The sequence below is a fragment of the Hakea prostrata genome, chromosome 1 (assembly GCF_041222555.1).
Source record: "Hakea prostrata isolate BN-2017 chromosome 1, UWA_Hpros_2, whole genome shotgun sequence".
NCBI classification, from domain to species: Eukaryota; Viridiplantae; Streptophyta; class Magnoliopsida; order Proteales; family Proteaceae; genus Hakea; species Hakea prostrata.
This window is the reverse complement of record NC_142600.1, coordinates 67,712,758-67,726,441: the sequence shown is the minus strand read 5'-3', so window position 1 is coordinate 67,726,441 and position 13,684 is coordinate 67,712,758. Positions and strand designations below refer to the sequence as shown.

Below are 13,684 nucleotides of genomic sequence, written 5' to 3'. Positions count from 1 at the left end.
TGAAATGAATAAAAATATTCAGATGACAGGAGGTAAGGTACCCGGCGGTTCAGATACACTTTTCCTTCCCTTAATTTAGATATTACTTAAAAGGAGATTTACGTAGATACTGAATATCTTCCTAGTTAATGCATAGATAACATAATCAAGAAACTGGCATCTATGAGCTTTCTATGAGACCTTTAATTTCATCTTAATTTGAGTATCCTTCAGACTTAAATTCCCTTTCTGATATGTTAGTGCTTTCCTTAAGTTTGAAGGAAAACTATTGTATTTAATAACTAATACAAATCTCTAAAGTAATTTACAACCAGATAGCAGGTTGTCATTCTTTAGTTTATGAATCATGGGAAAAAACATTAATTCAAAAAATAAATATTCAATAGTTGGGAAGTAGTCTTGTATCGGTAACCAACACTCCTATGTGTTCATTTCTTTAATAAAACAAAGAGATAAATATATATCTTCATTTATAAGTAGAGAGAGATTAGACTCATGGGTGTAGTGGCATAAGTCACTCCCTGAAATAGTTCTTCCAAAAATGAATAATTATCCAAGTATCAACTATATTCTCTAAGGGTATATTGTGTTGCTACAAATATGTTACTCTTCTCAAAACCCTAACTCACCCCTAAGGTCCCCTAAATTCAGATTTTCAACTGTGCTCTCCTCACACCCCTCTATCACATATTTAGAAAAGAATTTAGTTATGAAGATTAATAGTCATATAAGTGAACCCATTTGAGGCTAAGGCCTCTTCTCATCAGGGAAGACTGTAGAGGATCCCAACTCAGTTTCCTTAGCTAAGATAAGACCCAACCTGGCCCTGAGTTCAGGTGGAATAATCCAACCTTGATATCCCCTTAGTTCAGGGTGGAGTTGTCCCCAGCGGATCTAAGTAGGAAGGGAGATGCAAGGGAACAGAGGGGTTGGGGTGGCAGGTGAAGAGGAAGCTAAGCTCATCTGAAGGCTCAACATCAGCCTGGCCTGCCCTAATTTAAGACCCGAAATTCTCACCCTTAATCCAACCTTAGTGTCCGCATTTTTCAACATAGATCCTATTCAGTCTCATGCCAAGTAAGGTGGATTAGGGCTGTCAGAGCCAAACTTGCACTCTTGGTAAATCGCATACAAAATCCGAAAGGATCCCTCAAGTCTCCCCTTCTTGTTATTAATAGGACACCGAAAGTAAGGCAAAAATAACTAAAAATGGGTTCAATCTACAAGCATCATACAAGCCAGTATGAGTCTAAGTAAGCTCTAACAATATACATAACCCAGAAAAATGTTTCCCATGGCTATTGAGGGTTGTCTGGAAAATTGTATGTACCTCATTATTGTCCAAGCATAATACATTATTATAGTGCAATACCAAAACCAATCAACAACTTGGGAGCAAGTTTTCTTCCACCTACAGGCTACAGTCAAGAGGATCTCTTAATCCACACTTGTTGCAGTGCTGGTACATAAATAAAGGCAGTCCTCAAATTTCCAATAGGAAAAAGACAGATTCAAAAGAATCAAAGGTTGTACAACTACAATAAAATTTCCCCCTCAGGATCCTGCTGTGCCACCAATATAGATTATAGAATATCTAAATTTCAATCATCAAATCAGAACACAATTTTGTCTGTCACTCGTGCTTTGAAATAGTAATGTTTGACAAGTGAGTCTTGCTTTGCCAAATTGGGCCAATGGTACTACATAATTGAAATTCTTAACATTTGTTACATTCAGGGCTGTAATATACAGTAAGGTGACCTGTAAATTGAATAACTAAAATTTTCATGTTCAAAACCAGGAGGAAATCTTGTCATACATTTGTTTTGCCAATAGTAGGAAGCAACCGTACCCAAAGACAATGCTGAAGAATTCCATTTCTTCATTCAGATAAATAGTAAGAGGCACCTTGGATCCAAGTACATCCCATCTCACCTGCAAAAATAATGCAAGTGAAGAGACTCCAGTTCTCCTGACCAGGAATTTTACTGAGTTGTCGACAAATCTGGTCAAGATATAACCCTGAATCCAGTTTTCTTCACTCGTATATAATCATGAGCCTCAATTTCCAAAATAGAAGAATAAGAATCTTCCATTTTCTCTGATTTTCTGTGGCCACTGTTTAAGATTCAAACTCCAAAGAGTGGTAGGGATGTTTTTACAAAAGAGTATGAGAGTGCACCAGTAAACACATAGCTGTCCAACCTGTCAAGTATTCCACCTGTATAGATAAACTATCCCAAATTACACTCGAAAAACATTATAAAATAAAATGAAATGAGAAATAAAAAACACAATAGACATAGTAGGACAATGGAAGTACAAAGAACAAATGAAAGTACAGAGATTTTAGTAATAGGATGAAATCTTCACCATCGTCAATAAAATAAAAAAATCAACTATTTGCAAGATTTTACTCTTCTGCTTGTCTCCCCCTCCCACTTCCCACCTTATGCAGTAATCCAGCAGCAATCCAACTTCAACATAAAATATCCTTGAAAACCCCATGCATGGAGTGATACTAATATGTTATATTACGTTGTGATGTGTTTTTCCATCTTATCAACATTGGCCAGCTTATGTGGGGTTAGGGGTATGATTTCTCTTGTAGTTAAGTGGATCAGCACCTTTGGACTGAGATGAATTATTGGATCTTCAAGGACAAAACCAGGACAGCAGAGCAATTCAATTGCAGCCATAGTGGATGGTGTGAAGGTAAAATGTGCAGCTCTGTGCATTTGTATTAAGAGGACTGCCCATGCTGTTTATATAGTAGAGAGGTGGACTATTCAAGTTGTCTGGAAGAATAAGATTCCGAAGGATTGATTCTGCTTTAGGCTTCTACAAATATGTTCTCATGTGATTAGACCCATATATCCAAGAGGGTGTATACTGCAGCATATAGGAGTCATTTCCACCCAACCATGTGAGGAACTGAATTGAAATGCAAAAACACATGGCAAGGACTCATTGGGGAGCAGCACACTTGCTGTTGGAAATTCTCAGCGGGTATGGCTGAGGTAGAAATGGGATAGTTAGGATTTGTCTTGGGGTAGTGGTTTTAGGGCATATGAAGGGAAAGAGGGAGGAAGAGAGAGGTATGCAAGAAGTGGGAAATTATGGTGTAAGCTATGCTTGCAGGGGAGAGGCTCAGGTACTGGGGCAAGTAGAATAAGATATTCAGGGGTTTGGGAATACTTGTATCACAGTAGATCAAGTCAATTGCAGTGCTGAATCAACTGTAAGTGTTTCTCAATCCATTTCCTATGTAATCCTTTTATTTGCAATGTGTGTGAGTTGTGTGTGGACTGTGAGGAATCATGTATGAGTTGTGGGTGGACTGAGAGGTATTTGCAGGTATATCACATTAGGAAGGAGCTTGGCTGCAAGGGTTGATTGTGGGAGTATGGCTAGCGGTTATATGCAGTTCAGGGAGGAAGATCTCAAACCACGAGTGCAGAATTTGCAGCGTCAAGTGAAAGGAGGTCGCAGAGGGATTGTCGGAAGGTACAATTGGACACATGAGGGAAAACCTTAACCGTGATACCGAAGGGTTTGGAGAGGCATCGTGTCGGATTTGAGGAGATCAGAGAGGTTGAGAAGAAGGTTCAGGAGGAAGAATGGATTGAAAGAAGGAGAGGAACAGAGGGCAGGAGGGAGAGGGCTGCGCTTCACCAGACTTGGAGATGATAATGGAGAGGTACTAGTTTTCAAACCACCTTTTCCAAATTGGTTCAGGGGTTTGGTTCTATTGAGATTTGAAAAAATAATTGCTCAGAAAGTATCTCTCCTTAATAGGGCCCAATGGGGTATTTATAGTTACAATATGAGTAAATCCCACTCTGAGTAGGGAAAGGAAATACAAAGCAAATAGAATAGAAAAATCAATCCTAGATACTAGGAAAGCTAGTCTAACACAAAATATGAAACCAATATAAGAAAACAAAAACTATAATTAAAAGAGGAGTCTACTCCAATTAGGAAACCTCATTCATACTTCCAACACTCCCCCTCAAGTTGAGGCATCAATATGAGGCATGCCCAGCTTGGTCATAAGAAAACTACTTTGCACCTTACCATCGTCTTCTTTGTTACCAGATCCTGAATGGGCCTCATAATTAGTAGAAGCAGAGGCAATTGTGGGTGTAGTGGTAGCGGGGGTAGCTTGTAGCAACTGACTGAGAGCTTGTATTTCCTCATTCGGGAGATTTGACAGTGAGTCAACTTCAAATGGATTCTGTGGAGTCAGCTTCAGTTTGATTGATCTGAATCTTTCCCTTACTCTTTACACGACCAGTATTTCTGTTTGCTTCAAAGTCTAAGGGCTTCCCATGTAGTTTCCAACAGGTTCCTTTGCATGCCATGGTTTACCACAATGTTCACACTTGAAAATTTTCATTGGTGTCTCTTTACTATTTCCAGTCTGGATTTGAAGGGCTGACCTATCAAGTGTAGCAGAAGGGAGCATTGCAGCGTGACGACAGTATTCAGTGTGAGCAAATGCATATGATTCTTCTAAGGTAGGAAAGGGATCTCAACTGAGAATCTGAAGACAAATAGGGTCATATTCAACATTAAGCCCTGCTAGGAAATCATATAGTTGGGTCTCATCAAGGTGCTTCCGAATTCCGATTGGCTACAATATCATCCAAATCCATATTATTTGGCTGAAATGTGTGGTAATGGTCAATCCGCTACCATAGAGCACTAAGGGTGTTGTAATACTGAGAGAATGTCATATCTGCCTGTTTCATCTCATGAACTTGTTTACAAAGCTCATAGACCTGAGCTCTATTCCCAACTTTCCCATAAGTCTTCTCCGCAGTAGTCCAAATACTGGCAGCAGTGTCTAAAAGAAGGAAGGTTTGATGTAGCTCTGGTTTCATGGATTTAATCAGGAATGCTATTACCAAAGCATGTGCGGAGCCATACATCTCGTGCTGGTCCAGGGTTTTTTTATTTTACAGCAGTTCCTGTGAAATGTCCCAGTAGTCCTCTGCCAATGAAAATAATGTAGGCAAACCATGACCACATTAAATAATTTGAACCATCCAGGATTGTAAGAGGAGAACCAAGAGGCTGATAATCATTCTAATCTAGGCTTGCAACTGCATTGCATGTAGTTGATTCAGATGTAATCAACTTTTATCCAAATTCAATGCAGCAAACCCTATTGAGGTGTTTGGGCAATTACAATTAATTTAGGGTAGGGAATTTGAACAAAAGGGGAAAAAATTCTTGGACTGTCACTAATTTCAGTTCTTCAGAAAATATCTGTAATAGGAAACAACTGCTAGGGTATACAGCAGAAAAAAATAGAACTTCAGATCTACAACAAATTTAGGTCTCCAAATAGGAAGATTGCCAAGGTATGTAAGAGGCAAATCTCCAAGGTAATAGAGATCAGCTTTTGCGCAGGTCTAAGAGGTATTAGCTCATGAAAAAAAAAAGAAGGAAAAGATATTACTGCTAGACATGCAATAGGGAAAAAATCTCAGGTATTATAAGGTTAGGCCTCCAAAGGGGAAGATTGCCAAATAACAGGAGCAAGTCTTCAAGTATAATAGAGATCAGGTTCTGACAGGTCTGAAGATAACGATCATTTACCAAGTCATAAAGATAGGAAGAACAAGGAACAAACTCAAGAAGTAAATTCAAAAAGAGACAAACTTATTTGTTTCAAGGGGATCAAAATAGGGAGATACCAGAAACAGTAGTTGACACATGCGCTCTTGGTCTTTTGGTTGTAGAATGGCTAGCACATCTACAATATCTCGGTTCAAATCTTCTCTGCAGCAGCATATTTTGAGAAAACGTAAAAAAATACTGAATCTGACATTTACCTTTCTTTTCTTGGGAACGATGAAAATAAAAAAGGCTTACTTCCACTTTCTTCTAAAGAGAATGGTGCCACTTTCTTCTCTCTGAATCTGACTTCCACTTACTTCTATAGAGAATGGTGCAAATAAAAAAAACTACTCGCCATCAGAACCTCCACAAGAGAAAAAGAAGAAACCTCCCAGCTTGCAAATTTTTTGAACAAAAAGGTTTATATCAAAACCTGCTTTGATACCATGTTAAGATTTGAAGAAACTATTGCTTAGAAAGTATATCTCCTTTTTTTTCAATGAATAAATAATAATATTAACGAAAGAGGAACCAACAAAGACGGTCTTTAGGAGGAAGACCAGAAAGAAAGGTTAAGACCCTAGGAGACAACAATAAGCCTATTCCTTGGGGTATCATCAATCAGGGGGTGGGGGGAAGCTACAAGTCCAGTAGAAACATCAAAATAGATGGCATTCCAAATCGTACATTTCAAGCGTGATTCGGAAGTCCATCTCCGAAGATTACGCTCCCACCAAAGATGATGGATAGTGGCACAGAACACAAACTTACCAACCCGATCACAAATGGAAGAATATGGAAAGTTTCTCAGAATCTAAGACCACTCACTAGCAACCAATCACTAGCAACCAAAGGATTGCCTCGAACGGGATCAAATATAGGATAGGGCTTTTTCCCAGATAGATCTGGAAAAAGGGCTAGAATAGAAAAGGTGATCAAGGTCCTCCAAAGCATTCCAACAAAGGATGCAGTTTGGGTTAACAGGGATATGACAACCAATAAGGAAGGATTGGGTGGGGAGGGCATGATTAAGGGCTCTCCAAAGGGTAAGGGAGTGCTAGGGAATGTGGCTTTTAAACCAAAATAAGGGAGGCCAAGGGGTTTTGGGTTATGGGCACGAAGACGGTTCTTGGCTGAAGAGGTGGAAAAGGTTTTGGTAGGGGATGGAAGCCAAATGGTAGTGTCACGGGGAGAGTAAAAAATATTGGGAAGGGAATCCCAAACCTGGTGAGAATAGAGAGGGGAGCAGGAGTCTAGGAGCCATCAGAAATGAAGGTGGACAAGGGGGTGGTTTTGGGGATACGGGTATCATAGATGCTCGGGGTCCAAAAAGGGAAAAGAGAATGCCCATTAGATGCCACAGGTCTAGCCGAAAAGAGGTAGAGGTGCCAATGGAGACTAAAATAGAGATAGCGGAGAGAGCACGGGGATGCAAAGAGAATTTTCCTCCAGATCCAATAAGGGTTGGAGGGCATGGGAACCATCCAAAAGGAATCTAGATGGAGAAGGAAGGAGAAGACCCAGTTAACCCAGATGGAGTCTTGCTTTGAAGCAATTTTCCAGATAAGCTTGAGAACACAAGCCAAATTAACATCAAAGATCCGGCGAATGTTGAGGCCACCTTCAAAGATTGGGCAAAAGATGGTCAACCAACTGATAGGGTGGATGAAGCGGGAAGCTTCATGCCCTTCCAAAGGAAGGCAGAGAATAGGGACTCCATAACATGGACAGTGGATTTTGGGATAGAAAAGATTCCACTCTAGTAGAGATTGGAGAATTGAAAGACTGAACGGATGAGCACCACCCGATTGGCAAAGGAGAGAAGCTAGCCTTTCCAAAGTCGAAGCTTCTTACGAATGTGGTCAAGCATAGGGAGACAGTGATGGTGAGTGAGCCTACCAGGAATGAGGGGAAGAGTGAGGTAGGTAACAGAGAAGGAATCATACTTAAACCTTGAGAGCTGAAGAACGGAGGCTTGCATTTGATCAGAGACACCAGAGAGAGAGAGGGTAGATTTATCAAGGTTGACCCGAAGACTAGAGAGAGATTCAAACAGGGTGAGAGCTGAGAGGATGGAAGAAATGGACTGGTTATCAGCTTTGGAGAAAATCATAAGATCGTCAGCAAAAGCAAGATGGGTAAGGTTTAGAGATTTGCATTTGGGGATGGGGGAAATGAGAAGTTGGTCCGTGTTAGATTGGAGGATACGAGAGAGGACCTCTAGGGCCAAGGGAAGAGGTAAGGGGAGAGGGGGCAACCTTGGCGAACGCCAACACGAGAGGAGAAGAATCCAACCGGGGACCCATCAGTGATAATGAAGAAATGGGTAGTGGAGATACAGATTTCAATCCAATGGATGAAGAGAGGAGGGAAACCCATAAGGAGAGGACATTACTGATAAAGTCCCAAAGAATAGAATCAAAGGCTTTGTGGAGGTCAACCTTAAGAAGAGTGGCCGAAGAGTGAGAAGATCTATCAAAGCCACAAACAATTTCCGCACAGAGGAGGATATTGTCCTCTATAATGCGGCCCGAGATAGAAGCAGATTGGTTCGAGCTCACAAGGGAAGGCATGACCTTTTTTAGTCTATTAGCTAGGACTTTAGAGATGAACTTGTAAAGGAGATTGCAGAGAGAGAGGATGGAAATCAGAGTGAGGAGACACATTGCTTCTTGGGAATGAGGCAAATGAAAGTTTGATTGATGAAAGAGAGCTCTTGGCCCATCTTCTATTTTGGGCCCCCCTCCTATTTTTCACCCCAATTCCATCTTGCTTGGCCCATCGTCCTCCTTTGATCGTGGCTCTCCCCTTAGCCCAACTCTCAACCCCTCTTTTCTCACTTCTGAAGCCCAAACCTTTGTCCCTTCAGACAACACTCACGTTTCCAAACTTTCGATATGTGAACTAACCCCTATTGAGCCCGCTCCTGACTCTCCGCTCTCCTCTCCTACGCATGATGTTGATCGTGTTGAGTGTAGGAGTAATCGTCCTTCCAAAGGGCACAACCCTTTCGGTGATGACTTCTTGGTTGGTGTCAACTCTTCCAAGAAAAAGAAGAAAAAGAAAAAGAAAAATTCTGCAAAATAGTTTCCGTTGGCCTCTATTCGGCCCTTTTCGTTGGGTCCTCCGTTTTAGCTTTGTTTTTGCCCTTTAGCTTTGTGAATTTTTGGGCTTGATGCATTTGCGTATGTTTTTAATATATTATTTATTCATCCAAAAAATAAAATTGGCAAGGAAAAAACCCATATTGAAGCCATCTAGACCAAGGGCACGATTAGACTTGTGGGAGTAGATGGCAGTGAGGATCTCTTCATGGTAGGGGATAGCACAAAGAGAGGGAAAAGAAGAAGGATCAACGAATTTATTGAGCAAATTAGGAGGGAGGATAGAAGGGGAGAGAAGATTGGAAAAGGAGATAACCTCAGCTTTGATACTAGGGGGGTCAGAGATCCAGGTACCATCATTGGTGAGAAGGGAAGGAATGGAGTTGAAATTGTGACGAGCTTTGAGGGACCTATGAAAATAGGCAGAATTGGAATCTCCAAGCTCTAGCCATTTGATTTTGGCTTTCTAGCGAAGGAAATTTTCTTTAAGGGAGAGAAGGGAAGAGAGGTAAGAAGAGAGGGCTTTTTCCTGATCAGCAAGGGAGGGGTTAGAAGGGTCACTTTAGAGAAGAAATTGGGTTCTTTGGAGGTCCGAGCAATAGGAGGAGACCCTAGAAGAGATATTGTCAAATGGAGGAGGAATTCCAGGAGCGGAGGGCCTCCTTGGTATTACAGAGCTTACGAGCAAAGGCTATGAGAGGAAAAGAATGACAGTGGACAATACTTGACCAAAGCTTCTTTGGCAGTGGAGATGAAAAAGGGGTTCAAGGACCACATATCAAAGAATTTGAAAGGCTTAGGGCCAAAAGAGGTAGGGGAAGAGGTGAATGAGATAGGGAGACTGATTAGAGAGTCCCGAGCAAGGGAAAAAAGCATGGGAGGCAGGAAAGGAGGAGAGTTAGGAGGCATTCGAGAGGAATCGATTAAGCTTAGAAGCAATTTTAGTGGGGCCAGACAACGATTATGCCAAGTGAGGGAGTGGCCACACCAACTGAGATCTTGGATACCGGAGTCCTCAATACAAGAGTTGAACTCATCAATCGTAGCGGGGTTTGAAGGGCAACCACCCACATGCTCATGGGAATATCTGATGATATTGAAGTCACTGCCAAGACCCCACGGGAGACCGGAGGAAGAGATAGAGATAGCACGGATATCCTCTCAAAGACAAATACAATCAGAGGCACGATTGAAACCATAGATAATAGAGAGAAGAAAGGGGGAAGAGTTAAGGACAAGGATACTAAGGTGCATGAGTTGGGGGGTGGATTTCAAGAGAGTAATTTGGAATCTCGAGGGGTCCCAGAAAATCCAAATACGACCATTGATAGAGGTCGAGGAATTGGAGAGAAATGACCAAAAGGGGGCAATAGACTGGGCAATTCAAGGGGCATTATCCATTTGGACATGGGTTTCAATGAGAGCACAAAGAGAGACTTTAGTGGTCTTAATAGTATTTTTCACCTCATCTTGCTTTGCAAGGGAATTGAGTCCCCTGACATTCCAAATAAAAAAAAAAATCAGAAATTTAGACCAAAGTAGGGGGCATCCATATCGCTACAAGGGGTGGGGCAAGAGGGGTTGGGGTGGGGTGGGGAGTCTCACAAAAGGGGGAGTAAAGAGGGGATGGGGTTTCAAAGAGGTCAGGGTCAATGATTGAGTTGGATGAAGGTGAGATTGGTTCGGGAGTGGCTAAAAGCTTTAGTGGAGTGGGTAGGGGGTTAGGTTTAGGTGAGAGAGGGAAAGGTGAGTCAAGTGTTAGGGGAGGGGGGTTGGGTGGAAGGGTATTATAGTTACAATATGAGTAAATCCCACTTTGAGTAGGGAAAGGAAATACAAAGCAAATAAAATAGAAAAAACCAATCCCAGATACTAAGAAAGCTAGTCTAACACAAAATATGAAACCAATATAAGAAAACAAAAACTATACTTAAAAGAGGAGTCTACTCCAATTAGGAAACCTCATTCATACTTCTAACAAGTTCAAACCTCATAGGCCAGTGGCCTAGGTACAAGGGCCCATACAAGCCCATTTAATTGCAGTCTCAAGGCCCAAGTGCTGCTTTAGTCCAATGGACCATCCCTAGTGGGCCATTCTGAAAGCCCGACTAGGATTGCGCCATAGGCCTGGCTCACACAACCCAACCAACCATTTGACCTAGGTCCAATTTCAATCTGATGCCAAAGGAGGTTGGATGCTCAATTAAGAGATCCTAACAAGGTTCAATGGCTCGACTCAACCCATAGGAGCCAAGGGTTAAGTAATACTCAAGCCCAAGCACTAGCATGAGCCAGAATTCCATAGCGGGTGGGTTATTTTGAGGGTCCAATTTTATTTACGCTCAAGGTTAGTTCCTAATGACCCAACTTAGCCAATAAAAAGCTTAAAGGATTTCTGTTGGTGCGGCCCACCCCATTACATCAAGGCCCATCCCATCATCTCTTTCAGTTAGGCCCGACTCATACAACTGGACGAAGGTCCAGCACACGGTCCAGCTTGAAGCAGCAAATCAATTCGGAAGTCGATGAAGTGAACCGGCGGTTGAGTGGACGGTCATCTTCAACCCTCAGATCTCGAGCCTGCCCTATTGCCGTGACAAGGCATCTTGCCAGGGGTGCAAGCTAGGGCCAGAAGGAACCACCCGTGGTGGCGAAGTAGTTGGCAGCTGCTACAACAGCAGCGGTGCTGCACTTTGTGGTCAAAGACAGTCCAGAAGGGTGGAACTACATGGAAACCTCGCCAACAATCGCTTAAGGTGGTACTGTATTATTTTTGTTGGAGTCACAGCAATGGATTTGAATGGCGGTACCCTAGCTGGCTGCAAACCCTTGTTCCTGGAGGCAAAGGTTGGGCATGGATCTGTTTTGCAGGTCCCTTTAGAAAATGCAACTACGAGTGACATGACACCAAGGCTTTACTGGGAATTACAAGATTGCTCTATGGGACTTCTTCATCTTCCTGCAGATTGCAACGTGAATTCTTCTCTAGGTAAGCAAGAACTCTGGTTATTCAGTCTTCTGGAATAGTAAGTGCATCTAGGCTGGTCTGCTCAGGTGGCATTGGTGAAGTTAAAGTTTTAACGAATGGTATTGCCAGTGGTGGTAGTGCATATGTTGCTGCACTGTTCAATACATCCATCTGGGGCAGAGTAGAGAGACAAAAGACCGGCAGAATGATACAGGGATTCTTGGGGTACTCCTCGATGCAGGTCTCCGGCAGGATTAATTCCTGAATCCTCTATACCTGGTCTCTTTTGTGGTACTTCATCAGAAAAAGCAGCAATGAACCTTCCGAAGGCATCATTCTTTCAACAACATTTTCAAGGGCCTATCAGTTTGTTACAATGGACCACACAGCACAGCGATGGCTCAGGATTGTTCACTGGATCGAAGGTGTAGCACCTGAAGCCCTTACCTTAATCGGGAGAGCCAAATTCGAGGATGTCACCTTGAGGGCAAGGTGAAACTGAGGAGAGAAGTGTTGATAAGACCCTGATATCCAAGGGGGTGCATACTGCAGCAGCATAAAGGAGGAACATGGGAGAGCATTTCCACCCAACCTTGTGAGGGACTGAATTGAAACAAAGACACATGGCAAGGACTCATTGTGGAGAAGCATACTTGCTGTTGGGAATTCTCAGAGGGTATGACTGAGGTGGAAAAGGGTTAGTTAGGATTTGTCTTGGGGGAGTGGTTTCAGGGTATATGAAGGGAAAGAGGGGGTAAGAGAGGTATGCAAGAAATAAGAAATTGTGCAGTGAGCTATGCTCGCAGGGGAGAGGAAGACTCAGGTTTTGGGGCAAGTCGAATAGGATATTCAGGGGTTTGGGAATACTTGTATCACAGCTGATCAAATCAATTCCAGTGCTGAATCAACTGTAAGTGTTTCTCATTCCATTTCCTGTGTAATGCTTTTATTTGCAGCGCATGTGAGTGTGTGTGGACTGTGAGGAATCATGTGTGAATTGTGGGTGGACCGAGAAGTATTTGCAGGTATATCACATCAGGAAGGAGCTCGGTTGCAGGGGTTGACTGTGAGAGTAGTTTAGGTTCTTATCACATTGTAACGGAGCTTTAGTGAATTCAACAGCTTCATATGATGGGGTTCTAAGGACTAATTTACGCAGTCGTATTACATCATAAGTTGGTAGAGGGGAACAGTTATCGGTCTTGGCAATGGAATTGCAAGCCATTCTTAGGGGGATTCGAATGTGCACTCAGGAAGGGTATCTGGAGGTCTCCATCAGGTCTGGTTCTAACTAGCAGTAGATATTCTTAATGGGACAATCCAAGAGCCTTGGAAGTGTCAAGCTATTAAAGGGAGAACTTTTCAAGAGGCGGCTACGTTAACAGAGATGGAATTTAGGCATGAGTGTAGAGAACTGAATCTGCCAGCAGATTACATGACAAGGGTTCAGATAAGGCAGCAACAAGTGCAGAAGGATTCTAGTCATTTACCTCAGGAGCTAGTTGATCTGATTCAAAGGTACGCAGCAACATATGTTTATTCCAGATTGTCATTGGGCTGGTTTTCCAATTTGGCATACTGGTTAGGAGGGAATGCCTCCTTGTTTGGATTCTCCTTACCCCTCTTCTAAAGGGGTTCTAAGAGAATAACTTCCCCTTTTACTCTTTCTTTTTTCAATATACATCTCACTCATCCAAAAAAAAAGGGAAAAAACTGGATTAGTATAGAGAAGCAATGAAACAAAACTATCCCACACAACGTTACTATCAACCTCTCTTCCTTTGTCTTCTTCTGTTCTCTTTTCTTGCTCTCCCTCGCTATTGTCAACTTCAAACTTGATAGCAGAGCTCTTCTGTTTTGGATTGAATATCGTACTACAAGCTATCCCTTTCCCTCTCTTGCAAACCCCCTAGGTTAAAGGGGTTCCAAGGAAGGGGCTTCTACGTGAAAAGTTCAAAAAGATCATGATATAAGTATCGACAAA

General features: G+C 42.2%; 1 protein-coding gene across 3 annotated transcripts in view; it reads right to left on the bottom strand.

The window, feature by feature from the left end:
- Positions 1-759: 759 nt before the first annotated feature.
- The window catches only part of LOC149029528 (phosphatidate cytidylyltransferase 4, chloroplastic-like), a 38,852-nt gene continuing 25,927 nt past the window's right edge, over positions 760-13,684 (bottom strand). For 2 of the 3 annotated variants that reach the window (XM_089141928.1, XM_089141930.1), the window contains one exon: positions 762-2,221. In XM_089141928.1, the coding sequence (XP_088998054.1) occupies positions 2,130-2,221 (92 nt within the window). In that variant the 3' untranslated portion in view covers positions 762-2,129. Of the gene's footprint in view, positions 2,222-13,684 lie in introns of all 3 variants that reach the window. The other variant, XM_089141931.1, reaches the window with a different exon arrangement.